The sequence below is a fragment of the Canis aureus genome, chromosome 8 (assembly GCF_053574225.1).
Source record: "Canis aureus isolate CA01 chromosome 8, VMU_Caureus_v.1.0, whole genome shotgun sequence".
Lineage (NCBI taxonomy): Eukaryota > Metazoa > Chordata > Mammalia > Carnivora > Canidae > Canis > Canis aureus.
Genome location: NC_135618.1, coordinates 15960087 through 15985729, shown reverse-complemented (window position 1 = coordinate 15985729; position 25643 = coordinate 15960087). Strand labels below are relative to the sequence as shown.

Here is a 25643-nt window from a genome sequence, read left to right as displayed (position 1 = left end):
CAAGAATGAAATACACATGCATGTACAAGCTACAAAATGCAAAATGTGTGTGACACATACAAGATAGGTGTTCTTTTATTTGCATTTGAGACTCCCATTGTATAATATAAACATGAATACTGAAGTCATGTAAGCACTTTAAAATTGTGATTTATCTTTATTTAGAACAACTTTAAATAACCAAAACACCATGACAAGCTGAGAAAGAATATGGAAGAGAGGAAAAAACTTTGTATTTTAGTAGCTTTAATAACATTTTTTTTAAACTACTGCTTGAACAAGGGGTTCTGCATTTAAATTTGAATATGGCTTTGCAAGTCATAACAAAGGTATGATTGTGAAGATAGGAGATAAACACATTTTAATAGCTTGCTAGCCTGATTTATAATGTTTGCATATTTAGAGATATTTTATGGGGATTTCCTGTTTGTATTTTTGCCCCAGGCCCCTCAAATGTTAGGGAAGGACCTAGATGTGAGTATCTAAAGCACTTATTGCCTAGCACTTAGTAAAATCCCAGTAAATGATGCCTGTTATCAATATTCGGTGACAGCAAATGATGACGGTGATAATGTTATACCTTTCTGCTCTTGGTCAAGACCCTGAAACCCTGCTCATCTCTCCTCCACCAAAACCTCTTCCTCACTGCCCAAGTTAGTGGGGGTGGGGTGATGGTGGCAATAGGAGTATTCTGCTTTCCAACCGCCAGATACTAAAAGCCTTCCTCTAAATAGACTGGTTGTCTGGTTCCCTAAAGTATTGCTCTGGATCCCACAGCTATGCCTTCTGAGTAGAATTAGCTACTGCTGGAATCATGCATGAGCTTGCTATGCCCTCTACAGTGTGCATTGTGCTGTCTATTCTGTAGCTCATCACGTGTTTTTTTTTTTTCCTAATGGATTTCAAATTACTTTTGATACTTAGGAAAAGATTTATCTCTAGCGACAATTAAATAGGCTAACAAGAACAATATAACATGTTTCCCTTATCACACTGGGTGCCAGGAACTGGGTTAAATAGATTTTTCTCAATTACAATAATATACACTGCTTAAGCTTTCTAATTCAGTGAATTTCCTGTCCTCATTATTTAGTTTTTAACCTGGATTGTCATCTTTGACTATTTCAGTGAAATTTTATTGTAAGCTTCCTTACACACTGTTTTGTTTATTTGTCTTCTCTGTGGTTTTATTTTTTTTAAGATTTATTTATTTATTTATTGCACAGAGAGAGAGCGCGCACAAGCAAGCAGAAGCAGCAGCAGGCAGAGGGAGAGGGAAAAGCAGGTTCCCCACTGAGCAGAGAGCCTGACATGGGGCTTGATCCCAGGACCCTGGGATCATGACATCCTAGGATCATGACCTGAGCCAAAGGCAGATGCCTAACAGATTGAGCCACACAGGGGCCCCTCTTCTCTTTGGATTAATGAACCATTCTAACATGCTTGAATAGCATATTCTTTGGAAAGATTTTGGCATTTCCTCCAAAGTCTGAAACCATCTAGAATTATTTGGGAAAATGTAGAATCCATTCAGGCCACGTGCCAGGTAGTTTTTTAAAGTATATTATATTCTTATATTCTCTTTCTCATTCTTTTGCTGATGTTGATATCACCAGACTATCATTGAGTGAATGAAAAGAATTTGATCCCAAAGTCACTCCAGATTGCCTCTGGCAGTAGATTTTGCCCAACAGGAAAGATGTAGTAATATTTGGAGAAATGGAAGTCTGGTTAGGATCAATTTGTTTCTTTTCTTTCTCTTGATTTTTATGCTTAAAGCCAGACATTATAACACTAGGTATTACTTCCCCTGGCAGACACCACATGTGGACTGGCTACCAAATTATGAGTTCCTAAAATAGACGCTTCTCCCAAAATAGCACCTCCATATCATACATTATTACTTGCCTGCTTGCTTGTTTATTGCCAGCTGGCTATAAACTCCTTGAAAGCAAAAACCGTACCTGGCTTGTTTATTCATTGCATCCTTAGCCTCTAATACAGTGCTTGGGATGCAGTGTAGGTACTTAAAAATTTTTTGTTGGATGGATAAATGACTGCCTCTAGCACAGGGACAACATGCTTAATGCAAAGCTAGGGACTTTCAGGGCAGGTGTGGTAACAAGAAAAGTAGAAGTAGATGAGGGAATTGAAGATTTTGTCAAGGGAGGACTTGAAGTGACTGCCATATCAGAGCAGTACTGCCAAGGAGATAATGGGCTGGGTAAAAGAGGCAATCAAGATGAGAGGTCATCATGAAATTGCAAAACCAGTTTAGTGGGTTAGGAAGTGAGTAACTCAGAGGTTAAGAGGCTGTGGCCAGAATAGGCTATAGGATTTTAAGATTTTAAGATTTTAAGGTAGGTGAAGTTGTTCTATGCCATTATTAGGTCCAGACTGGACCTTAGAAGTACCAGGTCAAGCCATGTGGAATTGCCAATATTCTCTCATTTTTTTTAACTTTTAAAAAGTCACTATCATGCTTCAGTCCATTAGTTTGCTAAAGTTTACTGGTGATGGGGTAAAGATAAAGGAAGTTTGAGGCTCAGATATTGATGGACTCATTCATATCACTTCTGGTACTAGGCAGAGTGATTTTAGGAGGCAAGGGGCAAACATTGTTACCCATGTGTCTGTCTTGGGTGAGATTGGTAGATGACAGTGAAGAGAACAGATAGAGGATATGAAGGCTTTAAACACACACACACACACACACACACACACACACACACACAAACAAGAGACCATAGGAATAATGCCCTAGTTTTTAAGTTGCAAAGAGGAGCTTAGAAAATACTTCTCTCCAGCTATCCCTGGTACTTGGGTAATGGAAGGAGCAGTCTCTTCTAGAAGAAAGGGAATCTTCCAATAAGGGTTCAGGCCATGGCAGCCATGTTCTATGGAGCTGAGTTGGAGACCTCAGATCCATTTTCCACATGGGGCAGGTGAGTGACCCTCTGGTCAGGCAAGTGCCTTGGTTTGGTTTTGTAATTTACAGAAGATTTCAATTTGACCTTCTGTCCATTTGGTTGGCAGAGTACCTGGATGTGCCCTTAATAAGCATGTTTTAGGGGATCCCTGGGTGGCGCAGCGGTTTGGCGCCTGCCTTTGGCCCAGGGCGCGGTCCTGGAGACCCGGGATCGAGTCCCACGTCGGGCTCCCGGTGCATGGAGCCTGCTTCTCCCTCTGCCTGTGTCTCTGCCTCTCTCTCTCTCACTGTGTGCCTATCATAAATAAATAAAAGTTTAAAAAAAAAATAAGCATGTTTTAGGACATCAGTATTTTCCTAGCCTTAGAACTCTCTGCCATTCAATTATTATAGCAAACTTTTTTTGTTGTTATAAAATAAACTCTATTATCTGAGATTTCTAAACTTTCATCCTTCAAGGAAAACAGACATGTGCTGAAAAGCTGATGAATAGTCTGCAATGACATCATTTGAACTTATTCTTGACCCACATTCTTGACATTTTCTTCTAGCTGCTGCTGACTCTAGTTATCCACAGGGTGGGGGTAGAGAGAGGAAAGGGTTAGGCATCTCAAGATCATCTGTGAATCTAGGTATTGGTGTCTCTTATGTAGTGGTCAAATTTGCAGGTTGAAGGGCTGTGATTTCTGCAAATCAAACTATCCATTTGGAGTAAAAATCTAGAATGGCTGTGAAATCTGAGTCTTAGAGATGGAATCCTCTTGCTTTCAGATTTATTAAGGATCCATGGATAAAACTTCACATGGCTCCTCCTGAGCCTCTGGTGTGTTTTTCACTGTAGAATCTGTTAGTCTGTATGTCTCCTTTTTCTGCCTGCTTGGAAGCTCAAAACGAAATATGTGACTGGACTGTCACAGTCCAGCAATTATATAGAACAATTATATTATTATAATTATAATTATTATATATTATAATTATATTATAATTATATTATTATAATTATAATTATAATTATATAGAACATTATAATTATAATTATAATTACAATTATATAGAACATTATATTAGGCAATGGATGTACTAAATCTTCCTTTTATTTTTAGTATATACTTATTTCTCTTCATTTTAAAATTTTCTTAATTTTTTTTTTTTTGTGTGTGTGTGTGTGTGTGTGTTTATTGAATGTATCTCTAAGGTACTTGAAATCCTGTTTTGATATAAGGAAGATCTACATAGAGATAAATTTTGGGCCTACATAGAAACAATCTCCTGGGTATTTTATTTTCAATCGGAGAGCCATCCACACCTTGAACTCTTTATGCTAATAAACTGAGAACTGGAAACACCTTCTACAAGACTACTTCTCCTGGGAGGCCCTGAATTTGTGATTATTCCCTATGGATTGCCATACTGCTAAGTTAATTTGGCTCCTTTTTTCCTTTCTTTTCCTTTTTCTTTCATCTATCATACCTCTCCCACCTTTATTCAGTTCTTCACATGGTTCTCAAAGTCTGTCTTCTGAAGCATAGCTCTGATTATATCTGTCTCTTGATTAAAAAGAATAATAAATCCTCAGATATTCTTTATTCACTACAGGAAAAAGGCTAAGTCTTACTCATCTTTTTTGTACTCAAGACCTAGCATGAACCTGGAATATAATAGGCAGCTGATGAATGTTTGTTGAGTGAACTGAATTATATTACATAAGATAATGCAGATAAGGCATTATTAGAGGATGTAGCACAAAGTATGCAAAATAAGTTTATTTCTCAATCACCTCCCTTTCACATCTGGCTCGAACCTACCTTTCTCATCTCATCTCCTACCACTGTGACTATAAGCATCACTACTTGTAATTTCATGCACATAACATACATTTCTATGCCTAAGGAGACTTCATCATGCTACTATTTCTTTCTGTAATGCAATCTCTTCCTGAAATGCATAATCCCTGCAAATTTAGAGAAGAGAATGTATATTCTTGGTAGTTTTGATTCAAATAACAAGCCATGTCTTTTATATTTAAATAGTTTGACCTCATTGAACATTTCTGGCCTTTTTCATATGCAATTACATGTTCTTTTTAATTGGCAAAGCTCCTTAAAATGAATTAAAATATACTTTCATTTATTGATCCAAGCACCTCTTCTTTAAAATCATTAGTAAATGCCTGTACAATGATCAAACGTTTGAATTTAAATGGATAATCTTTATACATCTGTAGCCAGTTGTTTAATATTTTATTTCATTACATCGCCCTCTACAGAAAAGTTTAAAATACATTTTGGAAAATTTTATAATCAAAAGAAGGATGGATGATTTATTCATCTCGTGAAAACTCAGCCCTAGCCTAGTGTCAGCTGCAATTCCCCTAGCCACTTCCACATAATTTTTAAAACGTGAAGGCCAGGAATGGTGCTATTGACACTAATATCAGGACAAGGAGGAGAAGGAGTTGGTATCTCTGGAGGAGTCTCTGGGGGAATAAACAAAGACACTCGTGCAATATTAGAGATTTCTGACTTTAGGTTGGACTTATCAACAGCCTGAACAGCAATGAAGAGATCTGTGCCATTTTCAAAAGTGATGTCTTCTGGTGTAAAAACAAAGATTTCCTTAGAGTTGGCCTCCTTCGGGATGAGATCCGATGTGTTCACTTGAAGTGAATCATTGAATTTGTCTCTGAGATCAAGAATATTTGCACTTATTTTAATGATGTACTTGTGAGCTAAAAAGAGAAAAAAAAAGTTGTGATTTGTAATTGTCAAGTGTTAAAGAAGTTTTAAAGTTTATTAGAAACTATATCACTACTCCATAAAGTTCCAGCGAATAAATGTAATTGATAGTCCATATTTATAAGTATTAGTATTCTTTTTACATTCTTGTTTGGGCATCTCAACAGAGTAATAAGTATAAAACTGAATCAGAGGGTGCCTGGGTGGCTTAGTGGGTTAAGCATCCCACTCTTGATTTGGGCTCAGGTCATGATCTCAGAGTGGTGAGATCTATCCCTGATGAGCTCCATGCCACCATGGAGTGCTCTTAAGGTTCTCTTTCTCCCTTTCCCTTTGCCCTCGCCCCTCCCAGCTTATGCGCTCCCTCAAATATATAAATTAAGTAAGTAAGTAAATAAATAAATAAATCTGGATCAGGCATGACCTTGGTCAGTATTTCTGTGCATGCACCTGGCTAAGAGAGGAAGTCTTTAAATTACTGCTCATTGCTTCATTATTTATGGAAGATAAAAGTTGCTTCTTAAACTTTCATGTGCATATAAAATACCCAGGGATCTTAAAATACAGATTTTGGATTGCTAGATCTAGTTGGGGCTTGGGGCTCCACATTTCTAACAAGCACTCATGTGATACCCATGCTGCAATCTGAAGACTATACTTTGAGATAAAAATCCAGTAGAACTTGAGGTTTATTCCAAAGATGAGTTCTGCTCCCTAGATATCTATGCTCTATTCCCAATCCTTTCCAGGAATCACTGCTAAAAATGGAATTTATTAAAGGACAGCTTGGCAAGATTTAAAAAAAAAAAAAAAAAAAAAAACTAAAGATTGCCTGTTACTGGTTGAAACTTCTTAAAACTTAAAGTAGGTCAGTTTTTCAGGTTCTAAACCTCTCCTATTTAAAAATCCTAACCTTTCATTTCAGAAGACATTCAAGATCCCTTTTGCCTTCTGCCTTTGACATGTATCACAACATGTCTGCCTGCCTCACCTCCTGCTGCACCTCTACTGGCTGCTTAACACCTTTACCGGGTCTACTACCACATTCAGCTTACCTCTTCCATGATCATAATCATCCCCAGGAGCTGTCCAAGTCAGATTAATAAAGTTGTCCCCGTGGATTTTTGCCTGAAGGTCAGTGATTTGACAGGGTGGGAAGAGATCAGGTATGGGAGCTAGTGGGACGCCAGAGGCCACAAATGAACCGCCCGAGGATGTTCTACTGAAACACACTTGCTTGCCTTGAAGATCATTCTTATTAATTTCGGGTCTCGGTGGATTCCATTTTACTTCACCTGCATCACATCACATCACATCACATCACATCACATCACATCACATCACATCACATTGTAAGCGACTATATGACTATACTTCCTTCTGTTTTGTTATCAGATTACTTTCTTCCTAGTCTTGCCTTTGTCTTCTTTCCTCCCACGCACAAAATTAATTTTAACTATTTGATGTAAAGATCCCAAATCCAGTTGCATCAGAGGAAAAAAAGCAAAGAGAGAATCAGTTGTTTTTTTTTTTTTTAATTTCACAGATACTTTCTGAAATAACAATTCTCATAATTTATTTTCATGACATTTGTCCTGGAATTCTTTCTCTTTCCATCTTTTTGGCTATCCTGATTTACTTTTCTTGATCAGTTTAAATCCTACCTCTGTTTTAAGCCTTCTTAGGCTGCCTCAAGAAATCTCTTTCACCTAGATAATACTGTTTGTTTTATTTTTCCTATTTATTTAGTAACTAACCATCTGGACTATCAAGAATTGCTTTGATTATTTCTTCCATACATTTTTCTTTCTCTTTTTCTCTGTTTGTGTTTAATCTTTCTCATTAGATTGCATATTCTCATAAATTGCTTTATGTTAGGCATTCTAAAATTTTATGATTTTAAAAGACTTCTGATTTTCTCATTGAATGTATGGGAACATTGTACTTGAGGCAATCTTAATTTTCTTCACATTCTTGCTGAAAGGTTGTATAAATGTAATACTAGAATTCAAAAAATACCTTGGCCTGCTCAATCAGTGGGGTTCTCAGACTTTTATTTCAATAAAAATATTCCAAAATATCTGAACATGGCATTACTTAGAATTTACTCTCTCATAAATTCTATTTCTTTAGCCCTTATAAAATTTTAATCTGTAAAGACAGATTATCTTCATGCCCATCAATCTGGTCTTGGGCAAAGATAAAGTTAGTATTCAATTCACCAATAGAGACCATCTCTCTCGATATTCAGGCACATGAAGAGATAGAGAGAGAAACATGGCTTTCAATGCCAAGCTAGGCACTATCATGGTTAGTCCTAACAATTAGACCAATAACCTCTCGAGCCTGTTTTTCCATTTGTAAAATAGGATAATTAGGAGAATGTAATGTTCTAGTGTGAGTAAAACATTGAGCATGAAGCTAGATATGGCTGCTAAGCCAATCTTCACCTGCCTTCTTCCCCTAACTCAGAAAGAAGAACAAATGAGAATAAGCTGAAATATGTGAAAAAGCTTTGGAAACAAAAGTGTCCTTTAAAGCATTTTTTTTTCCTGTGATCACCTTTGCATGAGATACCACATGTCCTAGAATCCTTCTTTTACTGAGCACACACCCAAGTAAAGAGGGCAGTGGAAAGCTTCTTGGAGGAGCTGTTCTTATAATACACCAGACGCTAGGAAAAGACCTGCCCAAGACAGAGTAGAGATTGATGGAAAACAAGTCCTGGAACCCATCAGGACTGGTCTTGATCCTAATTCCAGCTCCAGTCCTCGTCAAGTGTTTATTACCAGGAGTGGTATTGGACTGCCTGTTTCTTGAAGCACAATTCCCCACATGCTTACATGTGGCCTCAGTGTACTGGCTGGCATTAGGCTCATCTACTATTCTCTCTGGCCTGAGCAAGAGAAAGGAGACAGCAAGGCTTATGATACTGATGTATAAAATAAGCCCTAAATTCCTTTATTCTATGGATATGCCAATATCAGTGGAAAGAGCTTCATTACAAAATGTTTTAAAATTTATTAAAAATAATAGCAAACATTTATTGAACATTACTATTTACCAGCAGCAGTTTATTAGGTGTGTTTCCTTGTTTATTCCTCATAACTACCTTATGAGGTAGTTACCATTATTATTCCTATTTTACAACTGAGGAAAGTGAAGCACAAAGAGATTATCTAAAATACTTTAGTTGGTAGAGGGCTAGACTGTGAACCCAGACAGTTGAAAGCTATCTTCAATCTATTGGTTTTCAGCTGAGGGTTATTTTGCCTCCTAGAGGACAGTGGATGATGTCTGGAGATATTTTTGATTGTCATAATGGTGGGGGCTGCTTCAGATAACTAGGGAGTAGAGGCCACGAATGCTAGTAAACATCCTACCATGCACAGGACAGCCCCCACAACAAAGAATTATGTGGCCCAAAATATCAATAGTGTTCAGCCTGAGAAACTCTGCTATTAAATTACACCATTCTCTTTGTAGGCTTAATGGTTTTCTCTTGATCCCAAGCCTTTAACTCAAGCCAGGTGTGTTATTACAGATTACTTACCATTCTCAATCCAGCCAGGTATGTACATGGCTCCATTCTGCCTGGGTGTTACCTTCTGTCCAGCTGCATTTATTCCTCCCAGAGCCCACACTTTCACACTGTATCTACCATTTGTATCATAAGCCGTAAAATACCTTGAATAGATACCATCATCCTTAGTAGCATCAGCACCTTGACAGGAAAATGAAGCAATTAATGAATATCTGAAAGGTACATGGACATTTGTATATTTCCAATTCAAATGTGAGTTAAAAATTTTCAAAGCAAAGATAATTTTGCACTATCTCCAAGAGAGTTTACAATTTGATTGTGTTCAAGATGAGATCTACTTTTTTCTCTTATGCATGTGTGCACATGTATATATATGTCAGTGTGTGTGTGTGTAGCTTCATGTGTGTATATTTTGTCTTCCTGAATTATTGTCTTTCTTTTTGAAATTGGAGATCATGCCATGTGTCTCCTATATCTGATAGAGTGCAAGGTAACTATTCATTAAGTATCTGTTGAACTGAATTAAATTGCTGTACATTACTGCAGAGAAAAAAAAGTTATATGATTTTTTTTTAAACTTATGACTTCTCACCAAGGTATATTTAGATAGGAAATTCATTTACAGAATTTTTTTTTTCTAATAAGGTTACTTGCATCAGAGTAAGTCATGTTCTGTCTAAAAAGAAATGTAGAATTCTATTTCTCTCGCTCCCTGTTAGATTTCCTTAAAAAATAAAGGGCTGGATTTTCATGTTGGGGGCAAGCTAATACAGAGTCTGCATACATATTACAAGGACATATAACTACATTTGAATTTATCTCTGCTGCTTTCTAAATGTGACAGCCTCAGTTTCTTCATCTGTAATGTAGGGATAATAATATCTCAAAAGCGTATGGTAGAGATAAAAATGAATATAACATAAGATAGTTATTAATATAATAACTAATTTTCCTCCTTAAAGTTAATAACTAATTTTCCTCCTTCCCTTTTTAGGGAGTGTAGGATACCCTCTGACAACTCCCTAGAGTATCGGAGTGTATTGAGCTTGAGCCACTAATGTGTTTGGTCTTAGTGCTGAGGCAAAAGATAGGCCTTTCTTCATGTTTTCCAACATTTTAAACTATAGGCATTGTGAGGAAGTAGAGAACTCTCTCAACAAGACCCCCAGTAGTGGACTCCCTGCTTGTAACTGTCCTCACAGCATCATGCCCTCCCCTTCTGTTCCTTAGTTTCTTTTTGGAAAAGAAAGATGTGTTTTCCGATTTTTTGACTAATTACCTGCTCCATTGTCCAGTAATTCCAAGTTAACTGTATTACCATTCACTGATTCTATTACAGCTGTGACAGTGGCCCTGAGGATTGGCGTGGCTCCTTGATGAACTTTTGCATAAACTGCCATTGGGCTAGGGAATTTGCCCGTGTCTTTGTTCATTTTAGAGGTTACTGTAATTGGAGGCAAAGTAGCACTTGATGCACGGGAGGTGACAGTCAGAGTCAGGGTTTGTGAGCTTGCTTGCAGACTGTAACTCCACATGCCAACCTGACCAAAACAAATGGAGACGTTTCCAATTAATGATTGTAGATGACACTGACCTGACCTTAATGTCACCTATAGGAAGATCTTATCTGATACAAGCATGATACAAGCCTCTCTAAGAAAATCTCTGATACTCTGTCAGCCAAGGGAAACTTTGGTACATTTGGATTAGCCACATGGTTCTCACTGTCAAGAAAATCTTAATTGGGGAAAATGAGGTCAGAAAGCTGTGCCCTTATCATTTCCTTGGTTTCTAAAAAGCAGTATCAAATCAGTGGGTTCCTGGGTAGAGGAAATGTTTTTCATGATCCTGAAGTTTCAAGGACCATTTTGCATCTTGACTTTATATGTGAAGTTTGAAAGTTCTCCCTTTCATACCTGGAGAAAATAATACCAATTTCCTTCCCTTGATTTGCTGTCATACTAATGAGATAGAGAACTGGGTGGAGAATTTTTTTTGTTCTTTCTTTCATTCAAAACTAACTCTCCTTTTACCACCCACATTTAAAAAGCAGTGATTATTTTGTAAAAATTTTATCTTGTCAAATTGTGAGAAGGATAAAACCTGACCCCATACCTTGGCAGTGCCTGGGATTTGGAGGTAGGCCATTTTGGTGTTTGTGTCCATTACAAAGCCATCTTGTTTATTTCCACTAGGATCCCGGAGAAGGATCTGGGGAGGCTGTGTTGTCCAAGTGATGAGAAATAAAGTGTCATTTCCCACAGTGCTGTCCACAAGCACTGTGCCGTTCATCCACTGATTGTTCTGGAGGGTTACTCCTTTACTTTCAAGCTGTTAAGGAAAACAATTCTTTACATTCTGGAGAATACCAGCCCACATCACACAGTCTCTTCATTCTTCCTGATGCCTGTGTCATTGGTTTTGTATTTATGTCTTATCATTATCCAGTTCTAAATTACCTTTCTTCTGGCCTTAGCTTCCACAATGTTTATTCTTAAACCCAAGTCAGACTACTTCCCCATATGACACTCATGAATCCCTGACTCTGACTTTATCATAGTCTCTGCTTTTTCTGAAAGTCTATACATTCATCTCCATTTATCTAAGCCTTGCCAGTCCTTCAAAATTCATTTCAAATGGCACTTTATGCAACTTTCTCTAATGTCCATCTCACTTACTAACAGAATAATCTCTCCCTCCTGTGAGTTCCTACAGAATCTTGATTCTAACCAGTTCTTTGATATTCTCGCAGTATGTTTTGCTTTATTTTTTTTTTGAAAGACTTTATTTATTTATGAGAGACACAGAGAGAGAGGCAGAGACATAGGCAGAGGGAGAAGCAGGACCCCTGTGGGGACTCTGATGTGGGACTCAATCCCAGGACCCAAGGATCACAACTTGAGCCAAAAGCAGATATTCAACCACTGAGCCACCCAGGTGTCCTTTGTTTTACTTTATACCTACTAGTGTTTATATCTCATCCTGTTTACTAGTTTATTAACTCTTAAGGAGTCTGACTGGAACTTTTTTTGCAAATAACCAATTGCTAGGTCAAGTATTATTTCAGTCCCTGTGAAAAGAAATGAAATAAGTCAAGGGCCAAGGTTGATTTGTTGTTTGGAGCAGAATGACGAGTGGTTAGAGCAGGGACTGAGGTGGGGAAGGGTTAACAGGACTTTTACAGAGAATGTTACCTTGAAGATTGTCTCCTAGATAATTATTTCTTGTTCTAATAACTAAGAGAAGATAGAGTAGCTGGGTCATGGAATCAGATTTTCTAATTTCATAGGTAGATTTGATCTTGGATGTGAAGCAAGTAAAGGGCTCTTATATCTGATTCTTAAGGCAGGTGGGTAAATGAGTTCTCATTTATCTCTCTCACTATTAAGCTTCTTAAATACAAAAATAATGGGCAGGAACTACCTGACTGAATTTCCTTTCATCAATTTGATTACTTTTTTTTTCAGACACATTTCTCCAATTTCCAGACTGAACTCTTGAGTTTAATTTTCTAAGTCTGAACTAGGATAACCCAAATGAGTATAATTGTTGTCTTCGTTATGCTACAGTGGTAGATCAGAAAACCGATTATTTCAAAATCTGTCACTGTTTGGCTTTGACATGACATTATTCTTTTACTTTCAGTCAAACTTTCACAATAAAATTGTGAGTTCACAACCAAATTATCAAAATAAAAATCATAATTCACACAGATGTGAGTTCTGATTGTTCACTCTCTAGCTTAAAAATTCATATGAGTAACTTTTCAAACTTTAAGAAGAACATTTAAAATACATTTGCCCTTTTAAAGAATAGTCTCAAAGATTTTGAAAGAAAATTTGGTTTTCTTGAGATTTTAGAACCAGAAGGGCCCATATATGTTTTCTGCTTCATATCTGGCTGAGAAACTGAGGCCCAGAAAGCAGAAATTCTTAATCCACAGTTAGAGAGTTAATGGCAGGCCTAGGACCAGGATCCAGGTGTCCTGACTGACATCATGGGTTTTTCACAGAACAAAACATTTTTCATCCATTATAAGGAGATGTTGGCAAATATCAGGGATTTGAGGTAATAGAAAAAATAGAACAAGTAATCCCTGAACACTTACTTGTCCCAGAAAATTTGTGTTAAGATGATCTACTGTGAAGAAAATTTTGAGCCAATTATATTGCTACGGGTGCTTGTTAACAGATGTTGAAAAAGAATTCTTGGGCTCATTATGTTTTATGTTGCTGGTTTCTATGGAGAAGTCAGTTAGTATTATTTCCAAGCAAGTAGACACTAATTACTTTGCTTAAGTAAGTACTGTTGCATTTTAGGAATAGTGTCCAATATCAAGCTAAAACTTCCATTTTTAATTTTAAATTACTACTAGAAGAATGTAGTACTTAATAAATTTAACCATTAAACTCTCCATCTTGGTTATGATTATTTATAAACATGAAAAACCAAAGAGTAAAAATTCTGACCTGGATAGCACGCTGGGAGTCAACTCCATTCCCAGATGAAAGGGCCCCAAAAGCATCAATGAGGCCATTGTTCTGAGCCTGATCTGAAGCATATGTCTGTAAACCGCCTAAAATGCAATTATATTATCAGAAGCTGTTTTCTAGAAAGCAAGTATTTGCAGCATTTTAGCTATTGTTAGATAGCAGAATATGTGAAATAAATATTCTATTGCATTTTAAAGTATTAATCGATCAACCTCAAATAAGCATCCAGATTAACTCAGAAGTCTATAGTAATTTTTTAATTCTACTAAATAAGATTCAGCAACACCTCAGTTGCCCAGCTATGTCAGTTATCTGCAAAGCAGCCACGGATCTCTGATAGGTCAAAACTAGTATCATAAAATTTCATGGTTTAAAGGTCATGCACTTCATATAAGAGAATTTATTAAGCCTTAGTCCAAGTCTGTTGATTTATTCCTTTTTGAGATAGAATCCTAACAAGCTTGACTTTTGAATTTTCTTCTAAATCATAAAACATGTGTATGTAACAACAGCAAGAAATAACAGTTAACAAGGGACAGTTATAGAAAAGTATAACATGTAGTAAAAAAACAGATTATACACCAGGTCTCACAGTCTCAGGCTATTTAGAACATGTATAACTAAGGTATTTGATGTGAAAGCACTTTTAAACCATTAATTGCCATCCAAAGTTTAAGGTAAGTACTTTGGTAATGCTCTCGGGGCATCACCCAGATACCCTTACCTATGCAAGGGAATCTCTCCCCAGCTACTCTAAGTGTTAGCTGCTAATGGCATATAGCTGCCCCACTTTTCCAGAGAATTGCTGTGCCAAAAGGGGCTATGCTTGCTAGAGAAATAACATACTCCCTCACCTCCCCCTTGCCTTGACTGTCCATGGCCACTGACTGATGGGTGCAGTGGTACAAAAAGGTTAGCCCTTTTGCCTCAAGATTATACCAAGTATGTGATGCAATTCCAGATTGAGAGCCGCCTGTGGGGTTAGCTTCAGCTAGACTCTAAGTTCACTTCTGTGCTTGGGTCCTTCCCCTGTCCTATCCTATTTCCCTTTCTCTCATTCTCCTGATAACTCTCCCTCTATAAATCACATTCACCCAAATCCATCCCTGTCTCAGGCTCTGCTGCTAGGAAACCCAGACTAAGCTAGGTAGTATTTGGAACAAGCAGCCCTGTCATTCATTGTGGCTGCCTCAGAAGGCAACTCAGCATAATAATCGATATCCATAATGCTGGCCAGAAGTTTAAAAAAAAAATTGTGCCCACCTACTCTGCTAAAGAAGCCAAGCACATATGGAATCTATTTTAACCATCTGTCTGTGTATGAGAGAAGCACAATATATTAATGTTTTATGGAGAAACTGCATTGTTTTCTACATTTTCAGAGTGACTTTCAGTGTGATTCATTAGGCCCTTTGCTCTTCCCCTACCACTCCTTATTAGAGTCTCAACTTAGATGTCACCTTCCTGGACCCTTCTCCTTTCCATAGTAAAGTCAAAGGCTTTCTATTCTAGTGTGCTTTCTACTGTTAGTAGATGACTTGTATCATGGTACTATATAGTTAGTGGCTTGTCTTCTGTCTTCCCTGGGTCTCTTAGCCAGTTGCCAAGTAGAAGAGAGTGGTTTCTGGCTAACCTATTAGGTTCTTTGCAGTTCTTACAAAGTGTCTGGGAAGAGAGACCTGAGTCCTAACTAGAGGGCTGTGCTGGTCCCATCTTTCTCCAGACTGTCAAAATCCTAGAACTGAGGCCTTACAAGAAATGGAGGGTCAATTCTAATGGTCATTTGGAGGTAAAGGCAGGTAGTTAATTAATAAGATTACCCCTCTCTATATATATGTCCCACCCTTCCCCTTCTCCCCAGTTCACTGGAGCCACAGTCCATTGGAAGAGACAATTCAGTGGGACACAGCAGCAGCAGACCACCCTTCACCTGTCATTTTAGATAGCTCCTCTAGTTCTTTTGCTGCAGAGGGTCCGAGGGCGACTGTGTGGATGACAGCTCCACTTTGTTTCACTTCATTAAAGCATGAGCTTATAGTGTTGTCCTCTCCATCAGTCAATAGCACTATCTCAGCTCCATCTGTTGGGTATTTCTTCTTAATAACCTAAGAACATAATGCAGGGCATGAGTTGTTAGGGTGGCCATAGTGTTTGGGAAAACTGCATTTAAAGGGAATGAGAAGAGAAACTCCAGAGGGAATAAACGGAAGTGCCTGAGAATCGTCAAATATCTCTCTGTCTTAAAATGATATAATTTTAAATCAGCAACATTCATGGAACTTGACAGTAGTAGTAGTCTTTTCTCTCGGTTACCCTGTTGCAGAGCAGACTCTGTAAAGAGGGATACAAGATTATTCCAGGAAAAGAGAGCATTGGGGAAGCAACAAAGGAGGTTTTTCTAGTTTTCTTACATGGCCTCTTCTTGACGGAGGTTCCCAGATGCTTTCAGAAACCATCCTCATTGAATAGGGAGGGTAATATTTGGGAGATATTAGATGCAGAGTGGATTTAGCTTGTATGATATTTACCATCTGATATTCACCATCTGAGTAGACCAACTGTTTATGGTTGGCATTGGTTCTGACCGATGAGTACTCAGATCATATGAGTTATTAAAATTTTTAATATTCCCTCTGATTAAAACAAATAATTTTGTTCCCATTAACCCCAGCTCCTAATCGTCTTATGACATCTATGTTTCAACTATTCCTGATTAACACAGAATATAGTTTTTTACATTGTACAGAAAGCACACAGCTCTTACCAGTGTTGGATAAGATTATGGTAGAAGGAAAATTAGATTTAAAAAATAATGTTACTCATTTCAAGGAAGGAAGGCAAGAGTCCATTCTTCCCCTAAAAAAGAGTAGAAGGAGAGACCCAGAAGAAGAGAAAACAAGCAAGCAAGCCTAAGTAACCTCCCTTCTCTGGACCTGACTCTTAGAAAGGGAAGGCATCTTAAGTAGGTTGAAAGGAAAGCTAATAGCACAGGGGACTTCTGTCACCCTCTGTTTGATCTTTGAGAGGAGACTGCCACACAAGGGAAGAAAGCAGAACTGTGTCTGCTGCTACATGAAGGAGCCCAGAGCCCGGGATCCTCTCAGCTATGGCTGTGTCCTTGTTCTGACCAAGCTGAGAGGCCAGAGAAAGGGCTTAATTTGGATTCCCTTGTCCTACTTCTCCCCATCACTGCTCTGTGCCATGGAAAACATGTAGAAGTTCCCACATATCCCATAGGAAAGACAGAAGTCAGCAGACAAGAGATTAAGTCATCTTGCCATTCAGACTGAGGGCTGTTCAGTCTGTCAGGGGTTGGATAGAGGACAAGGGGATGTTCAGGGCTGTTCCGATAGTGAGAGCCAGGGTGGGGCTGAGTCAGCCAGGAAGGATCACAGGGCTCTGATCAAGCCCAGAAAACAAAGTCCAATAGGCACCTCAGCAGAAACTGGAGCCCAGAACAGACCTGACAAGGGTCTTGGGGCAGGAACCAGTGGGGAACTTGAGGACAATGTAGGACCCAAGGCTCTTTACCTCATCACACACAAGCTCCTCCCCTCCCACATCTGGACTCCATTGGGCAGGAGGAGCATCTAAATTCCAGTTGTATCTCTCACGCTCTCTCACCCATCTAAGTGGAAATGCAAAACCAGAAGTTCTCTCTTCACCACCAAGCCATCTGGCATTACTCATCTCCCCTAAGGTTTTGCATAGTAGGCTTTTAATATAACATGTCAGCGATTTCACTGCCCATTCCCCTCCCTCATTTGCTTCTTTAATCAAAGCTTGGGTGAATGGAGTGATAGAGGCAACAGAATCCAGATGCACACAGGCATCTGGACAAGGGTTTTACAGCTGACTATGCATACAGTGGAAACCACTTTTAGGGAACTGAACTTCAAAGATGGAATAAAAAGTCCAGAGGGACAGACTGAATTTGAGGAAATGGTTGTCTCTTGTCCACATGCAGTAATAGTGTGAGCTGGAAACTAAATGTTCCTGCTGCTGCTTGGGAATCTGGAACAGCCCTACTGACATGTTCTGCTCCATATCAGGGGGAAGGCTGGCCTTCCCAAGAATGCCACAGAGATTCTAAGACTTTAATCAGCTAGCTTCTTTCAGCCTCTTATTATTTGTGTCATGGGGGTAAATATCTTCTAAATAAATATAGAATATTGGATTATATATTTGGAGCAAATAAGCATCAGATGCTATCAAAGAACTCAATTCAACTTTATTGAGAACCTTCCGTATAAAAGATACTGTGCAGCAGCCTGCAAGGTAAAGATGTAAGTCCTATCCCTAAAGAAATTTTGCTTGAGTGAAGTTTATGGTTAGAAAATAAGACAGAAGAGCCTAGAAGTCATAAGAAATGTTTTTGTTAAAGTTCATAGGATTTAGAAAGAGCAATTATATAGTTGAAAGAATCAGGAAAGATACAAGAAGTAGGTGATGTCTGTGATGGATCTTTGAATATGATTTGAATTACAGATGAGGGAAGAGAAAGTATACTAAGTGGGAGCCCGGCAAAGGTGTGGAAGTGCTGAAGGTCAAACGATCCTATTTGCTTAAATGTAGGACACTTGGAAGAGAGTCCCTGTGACATAAACTTGGAAAGGTAGGTAGGCACTATATTATGAAAGAACTTAAATATGAGAGAAAATGTGACTTAATTTTGTTGAAAATGGAGAGACATTTAGGCAACAGAAATTGTAAGCATTGACAAATGATAAGGAAACTTGTCTTACAGCAAATGCTGATCGAAGCCCGGAGCAGATGGACGTTCCTCCTGTGGCCACTGTAGGTAAGCTTTTGGTGAGTGCATCCCTTTCTGTGCCACTGTTTATCTGTATGAGTTCACTTTGTACCTGGGCAGCACTGTCAAATGTCACCATTCCAACCCAGGACCCTTGCTCAACTATCTGCAGAAGGAAAAGTTTGCCGGCTTGATTCAGTCGTTTAAGGCGGTCACCAGTCTGTATGGAGAAGTAGAAGAAAAGCAGTCAGGTTGGGTTTAGATGGGCAGACTAATAACAAAACAGTGTAGAGGAAATTTGGAAGTAGCTGTCTTAACATAGTGTAAACGACAATAAGCTTATTCAAGGCCTTTATATTAAATTTCCATGTTAAATTTATCCTTTTAAAAAAAGATTTTATTTATTCACGAGAGGCACAGAGAGAGAGGCAGAGACACACAGGCAGAGGGAGAAGCAGGCTCCTTGGGGGAGCCCAATGTGGGACTTGATCCCAGGACCTCAGGATCATGCCCTGAGCCAAAGGCAGACACTCAGCCGCTAAGCCCCCTAGGCGTCCCTAAATTTCTCCTTTATATTGAGTAGCATCTTTGGGCAGAATTTTAGGGCCTTTGTTTGAATAACTCTAAAAGATCAAGCCAGATTAGGCTTTAGTTAGATCTTTAGTTCACTTCTCACTCACTTCCTTAGTAGTAGTTCTATAGACCTACATCTTGTAGTGAAACATAAAAAATGTTAATCAGCAGATCTTGCTCATAAATTAAAAGCTCATTTAATTTGGCAAATGAGATACTTGCTGCTGAATTTCTCTTGAATAGAGTTGAGGTGGGTGTTTCTTATGGTAATGTTATTGTTGTAACTGTTCTGACTCTAAGGGTTGTGTTTATTCCCAGCTTGTTACAAATTGTAGATCATATCACACATAAATATGAGGGCAGCATCCCAAAGACCAAGACCAGTGAACGTACCGCCATGCTTCCAGATTTATCAAGAACTAAACACACAATTCTTTGTCCGATCTGCAGCAATGAGAATGTGGGTGTCGGTGGCTGTGTTGTCATAGGAGTGGTTTTCTTAAAATCCTCAGAATCTTGAATCACTTCCCATGTGCTTCGGAGATTGCATCTTTGGTTTTGTGGGTTTGGGGCATCTTTATTGTGGTTTTTTTCTGTACAGAATTTAACCACCTGGAATTGTCAATAAAATTACAGAGATAAACTGTAGAGAAGGATATTTAAATCCCTTGCCTTCCTTCCTAGTCTGCCCTGCTAACCCATGAACTTGGCTTAATCCCATAATCACTGCAGGACTCTGCTGGAAAGATTCACAGTCATAATTCAGACTTTCTATCTCATACCACATCTTCAACCTCATTGGACCCTTAGTGCTCCTTAGCCATCTATTTATTTGCTCTTGGCTTCCTTCCTATGTCTCAAATTTCAAGCTATTTCAAGCCACTATCTTCAAAACACCCACTTCTTGACATTTCTCTGCTGGTACCATCTTATCTCTCCATCCTTTTACTTCTCACTCACTTCCTTACTTCCCACTCACTTCCCAACACCCTGTATTCCAGCTCTTTCCACTAAAATGTCCCACCAGCTCCTCAACTTTCATGTGCTCATAACTGAACTTACCACTTTTCCTTTAACTCTACTCTTCCTCATGTATTTTCTAACTCGATGTCACTACTATTCACCCAGTCACTACATCAGGAAATCTATCTTCTTCCTTCTACAAAGTAACCAAGATCCATCTATTTCACTATCTCTCCAGTTCATCATCTTTCTCCTTCTCCATTGGAATCTTTATCGTTCAAGCCCTCATGGTCCCTTCCTCAGACTATTTTGGTCTGTTATCTGCCTTTTTCATTCTGCTTGCTCTCCAAACTGGTCCACTCCACAGCATCCAGAAACATTTTCTTTCTTACTCCTGTACTCAAGACCCTTTGGTATCTCCTCATTGCTCACACACTGTGATCTGGACTGCTTCACATAGCAAGCAGCAATCTCCATGATTTAGATTTTGCTTCACTCTCCATCCTCACTCTGGCTGTGCATTCCAAGTCTCCAATATCCCTCTATTGTAATCCATAAATTTTCAAACTTGCCTTGTTTTATATCTCTGTATTTTTGCTCATGGTTCTCACTTTGTCAAGGAATTCCTCTTCCTCTATCTTCTGAGTTGTGAACTTAACCTTCATGTTTTGGCCAAAAGGTCACTTTCAAAATGTTTTTTCATTTCCTACCTTCCCCTCAAAGAATTTCTATTCAACCCTCTGGTTTCACAGTACCCTACAGATAATTTAGTAAGACCCCTTTTAAGATTGTTAATACACTATAAGCCCATCTATGGCAGAAAATAGTCTCATTAAATTTTGCTTCCTCAAAACTTGGTTCAGTATCTGACACATAATAAAAGTTCAATATAAGTTTGTTGTTTTTTGAGTGACCCTAAAATCTGCATGTCAGTTTTTTTTAACCCACAAAAGGGCAATAGTTATTACTGAATTACATGAGAACATGGAATAGGGTCCTTACTAACACAGTCAATAAATGATAGTTTCCTCCCCTTTTTCTTAAGCATGAATATCCCTAGCATTTGGGGGATTAAAAAAGGAGCCACAGTATGCAAAGAATGTATAACCTCATTCCTCCTCTTAGACTATTATTCACAGTATTAGCACTCAATTAAAAATCCTAAAAATTCAGGATTCTAGAAATTTAGAAAGTAATCATTAGCTGTAAAACACTTATTTTCTCTTCATTTGCATATCCCAGGTGATTTGGGTTGTTTCCATAATATCATACATAAGGCTCTATTTTAGCCAGAGATCTGAAACACATATAAACTGCGGACAAAGATTCCCAAATCTGTGCATCAAACTTAACTTTGTTGTTAATTTAAAACACATAATCTGGGGCCCCTGTTGAAAGTTTCTGAGTAAATCTAGAAACGGACTGCAAAACCAGACTGAAGGATGGGACTTTTGAACCACGTACATCACATTTTTAAAACTTATACCGCGTTTTTATTGACAGACTCTTACAAGTTACTTTAACCTCATTCCAAAAGGAAAACATAATTTTATGTAAGAGACTAAAAAGGAAGAGAGTTGCCCCACAAAGTGTCTCCACTGACTTTAGTCTGTAATTAACTGATACATTTAGGTTTACTTTGTGCAAGTTTGCTGGTATTGTATATTTAGCATTAATAAGGATAATCTGTTGAGTTTGTTTTACGACCTGTTGGTCATTAAAAAAAAAAAAAACATTAAGATGTATTTTAAAGTCACTTAAAACCATTAAAACCATGTACAAACTCCTTACAGGCATCAATACTCTTAAAAAGATAGAAAATTTTAGGTAACAACCCAAAGCAAATATTCAGTCTGAAAATATTTCAGGCTACTGATCATGTCCTTTTTAAGAAATAAAAAAAAGTGTCTGATCCTCTTGGGTAAATTTATTATTTAACTAAGAGTTTTTGTGCTTGTCTGCCTTTAAGGATATTTGAAATAATACTCAGCAATGAAACTATAAGCTTGTGGGAGGAAGATAATGGAGCCCTAAGAATGGACCTAAGGAAGGAGTAGGGGAAAGATAAGACTTTATCCCTGATTTTGTACTCCCAGCTTGTCCCACAGAGAATCAGCTCTTACTGGTGATTTCCTAAATTTGATCCTTTCTTGTAGTGATTGGGGGATAAGAACTTCACTAAATTCATAAATGCCAAGAAAAAAAAAAAGAACAGGGTACTTACAGAATCAATACTTTGCGAAAACATTATGGAAGCCGGCTCAGTCTGCCTGTCATAAGGTATGAACTCACATCCTTCTTCATAGAGCCCTGTTACTTTGTCGAGTTTGCATGATTTGGTGATACAGCTGCCCCCCTGACACTTCTTTATTACGTTTTTACCACTAATACCTGCTGAACATCTGAAAACATATTAAGGTTAGATGTTTAGGTGCTATAATCATTTCAGAGGGTTAGACTCTGTGGTCAGGTTGTCCTGATATCTACAATTTTCTCTTATAATTCAATGAACAAATATATCACCTTAAATAGTAAAATTATTAAACTCACATCAGAGTCATTTTTAATTGGCAAAAAGTATTTGAAAGGTTCCCAAAATGGTTTCAGAATTTGTTTCTATGCAGCGGAAAAGTTAAGTCTGGCTTATGACTGCTATCAGAATTAATAAGGATCCAAGTACTTAGCCACCTCCTCATCTAGAACTCTCATTCCTAGAAAATCAGGAGCTCTCTTTTGTTTCCATTTAGTTTATATCATACAATTTTTGCATAGTTCTTGTATGTTCATAGATATTTTGGATTTTTCCTTCTACTATATGCTTCTGAGTTTGTGGCCATTATATATAAGTGGACTGCTTTTACCATGTATTTTATTTTTTGAGTATATAAACAATATATGAACACTATAGGAAATTTGGAAAATAGCAAGTGTCTAAAGAAGAAAAGAATCATGTCCCACCATCAGAAATAAAGCTACTTTTAACATGTTGAAATATTTTCTTTTCTACATATCAGCATAACATTTCACATAAAGTTTTGCTTCCTGCTTTTAAAAAACTTAGCATGTTAGTATATTTAACATTTTAACATATTATTATATTTTATATCTTTCAAAATGTGATTTTAATATCTGTATGTTTTGATACTATAATATGAATCTAGTCTAATTTCTTGATTTGCTTCCCCCCAATTTGTCAATACTAAAAGTAAAACTTCAGTGAATTAATAAAATTTCACATAAAGTTTTATACTGTTTCCAAGTTTGCTGCATGATTGATTCCCAGAGTAAAAGTTTGAACATTTTAAAGTCTGTTGATACAGCCCATCCTATCATTTTTCTTAAAATGGATTTTTAAATATGAAATTGGATCAAAAAATAGGAAACATTTTATAGATTTTATGTGTCATCAAATTGCTTTCCAGGAAAGGTGTACCAGTTCATGCCTCTAAGAGCCATCTGTGAGAATACTCATCACACCATGAGTAACCTCACTTACTAGGTCATAAGCGATTCTCATCTTTGTCAAATTTGCACCTCTTTATAACTAGTAAGTCTGAACATTTATTATCTGTTTATTGGCCATTTTTATTTCCTCTCTTGTGAGTAATTTATTATTCTTCAGCGTCCATTTTTCTATTAGGGTATTGCTGTTTTCCTTCTGGTTTTTAAAAGTTCTTTTTGTGTTGTAATACTAAGCTCTTAAAAGCCTGGTTTCTTAATTTTTGTAAATACTTTGTTCTGTTTTTAGCTTTTTAGTTTGTTTGATTTTTGTACAACAAAAATTCTAATGCATATGTTGCCAAATTTATTATTTTTTTAGAATAAAAATGAATGATATCTTTTTCCGACTCCTGAATGCATAGAAAGACCTTCCCTATATAAGAGTTCAATACTTATTCATCTAGTTTTTCTTATTCATTTTATCTAATGAGTCTATCCAGTTGGAAGGGGGTCTATTAGTTTTTTCCCCTCACAGTTAAAAATTGTCCTGATATCTTAAGAAATTCTGTCCTTCCTCATAGCTTTGTAATTCTAGCTGTATTAAATTATTATACATGTGTCTGTCAGTCCACATTGTTTTAAGTAATGTAGCTTTAGAGTATATTTAAAATTCAATAAGTAGAATTCCCCTTTATTATTATTATTTTTTAAAAAAGTGTTCTTAGCATTTTAACTAGTTTCATAAAACCTATATATTTATTTGGGTTGAATTTACTTACATCTTCCATGAATTAAAAGGCTCCCAGATTATCCTGATATTCTTTTAAATCCTTTAGAAGGATTTTGTTGTTTTCTTCTAACATGATTTTTACATTGGTTAGAGTTTCCCCTACTTTTAAAAATTATTTTATTTGTTTATTAGGTTTTTATTTTAATTAATTGTGCTTATTATGACAAGTGCACTCCTCAATCCTCATCACCTATTTCACTTCTTCTCCCACCTCCTTCCTTTCTGGTAACCATCAGTTTGTTCAGTTAGTTAAGAGTCTGCTTCTTGGTTTATCTCTTTCTTTTTTTCTCCTTTGTTCATTTCTTTTGTTTCTTAAGTTCCACATATGAGTGAAATCATATGGCATTTGTCTTTCTCTGACTTACTTCACTTAACATTGTACTCTCTTGATCCATTCATGTGGTGGAAAATGTCAAGATTTCATTCTTTCTATGGCTGAATAGTATTCCATTTATGTATATATAAATCACATCTTCTTTACCCATTCATCTATTGATGGACACTTAGGTTGCTTCTATAACTTGGTGTTATAAGTAATGCTGCAATAAACATAGGAGTGCATATTTGCCCTTGAATTAGTGTTTTGTTTTCTTTGAGTAAATACCCAGTAATGCTATTGCTAGGTCATAGGGTAGCTCTATTTTTAACTTTTAGAGGAAACTTCATACTGTTTTCCAGTTTGCATTCCCACCAACAGTACCACCAATACTTGTTGTTTCTTGTATTTTTTATTTTAGCTATTCCAACAGGTATGAGGTGTATCTCTCCCCTTTTATTACTCTCTTGAATGGAATATTGTTTTCCATTATATTTTTGAACTAGTTATTGTTAATCTATGGAAAGGCAATTTGAATATTCATTTTATATCTGATCACCTTATTGACTTCCTTTGTTAATTTTAATTTCTATTTATTTCCTTTGATTTTTTAAGTGGACTACATCTCACCTGCCTAAAAGCAATTTTCTCTCTTCCTTTTGAGTAGCAGCCCCTCACATACACTTTTTTCAACATCTTCAGCTTAAAGTGTTACTGCACTGACTACAACTTTCTAAACAAGGTTAGATAATTCTGTTAATAGTGGTCATCCTTATTCCTGGGAATGTCTCTAGCATTTCCCGATTAAATATGAAAGGCTGTTGGCTTTCAATTAATGTTCTGTATTATATTAAGGAAGTAACCTTCTACTGTGGGCAGTACTGCCATTTTTAAAATTGCTTCTAGGCCTTCAAAGCAATAAAAATATTTGAAAGATAAGAAGCAATAAATATTATTAACATGTTATAATTAAATTTCTTGTTAAGAGGACATGGTGATCATGTCAGCTTTGCTAATGTTATCTGTGGAAGAATATGCTGTATATGTAGATATGTTAGAATATGTCTAGAAAGGACTATGTACTAATCAGCTTTTCTCTTGAGGGA

At 37.2% G+C, this 25643-nt stretch overlaps 2 protein-coding genes across 3 annotated transcripts in view; one reads left to right on the top strand and one right to left on the bottom strand.

Moving 5' to 3' along the window:
• The window catches only part of ODF2L (outer dense fiber of sperm tails 2 like), a 179576-nt gene that overhangs the window by 37314 nt on the left and 116619 nt on the right, over window positions 1–25643 (top strand). Inside the window, exons 2-4 of one of the 2 annotated variants that reach the window (XM_077905301.1) lie at window positions 18190–18316; window positions 18449–18502; window positions 22147–22270. The gene's annotated coding sequence lies outside the window, so the exon portion shown is untranslated. The remainder of the gene's footprint in view (window positions 1–18189; window positions 18317–18448; window positions 18503–22146; window positions 22271–25643) is intronic. The other variant, XM_077905302.1, reaches the window with a different exon arrangement.
• CLCA1 (chloride channel accessory 1) overlaps window positions 5153–25643 on the bottom strand; it is a 29222-nt gene continuing 8731 nt past the window's right edge. The window contains exons 5-14 of the mRNA XM_077905299.1: window positions 22215–22392; window positions 19421–19639; window positions 18447–18674; window positions 15632–15806; window positions 13678–13784; window positions 11324–11539; window positions 10488–10749; window positions 9218–9388; window positions 6720–6959; window positions 5153–5657 (exon numbers count right to left, since the gene is read on the bottom strand). Coding sequence (XP_077761425.1) covers window positions 5275–5657; window positions 6720–6959; window positions 9218–9388; window positions 10488–10749; window positions 11324–11539; window positions 13678–13784; window positions 15632–15806; window positions 18447–18674; window positions 19421–19639; window positions 22215–22392 — 2179 coding nt within the window. The 3' untranslated portion in view covers window positions 5153–5274. The remainder of the gene's footprint in view (window positions 5658–6719; window positions 6960–9217; window positions 9389–10487; window positions 10750–11323; window positions 11540–13677; window positions 13785–15631; window positions 15807–18446; window positions 18675–19420; window positions 19640–22214; window positions 22393–25643) is intronic.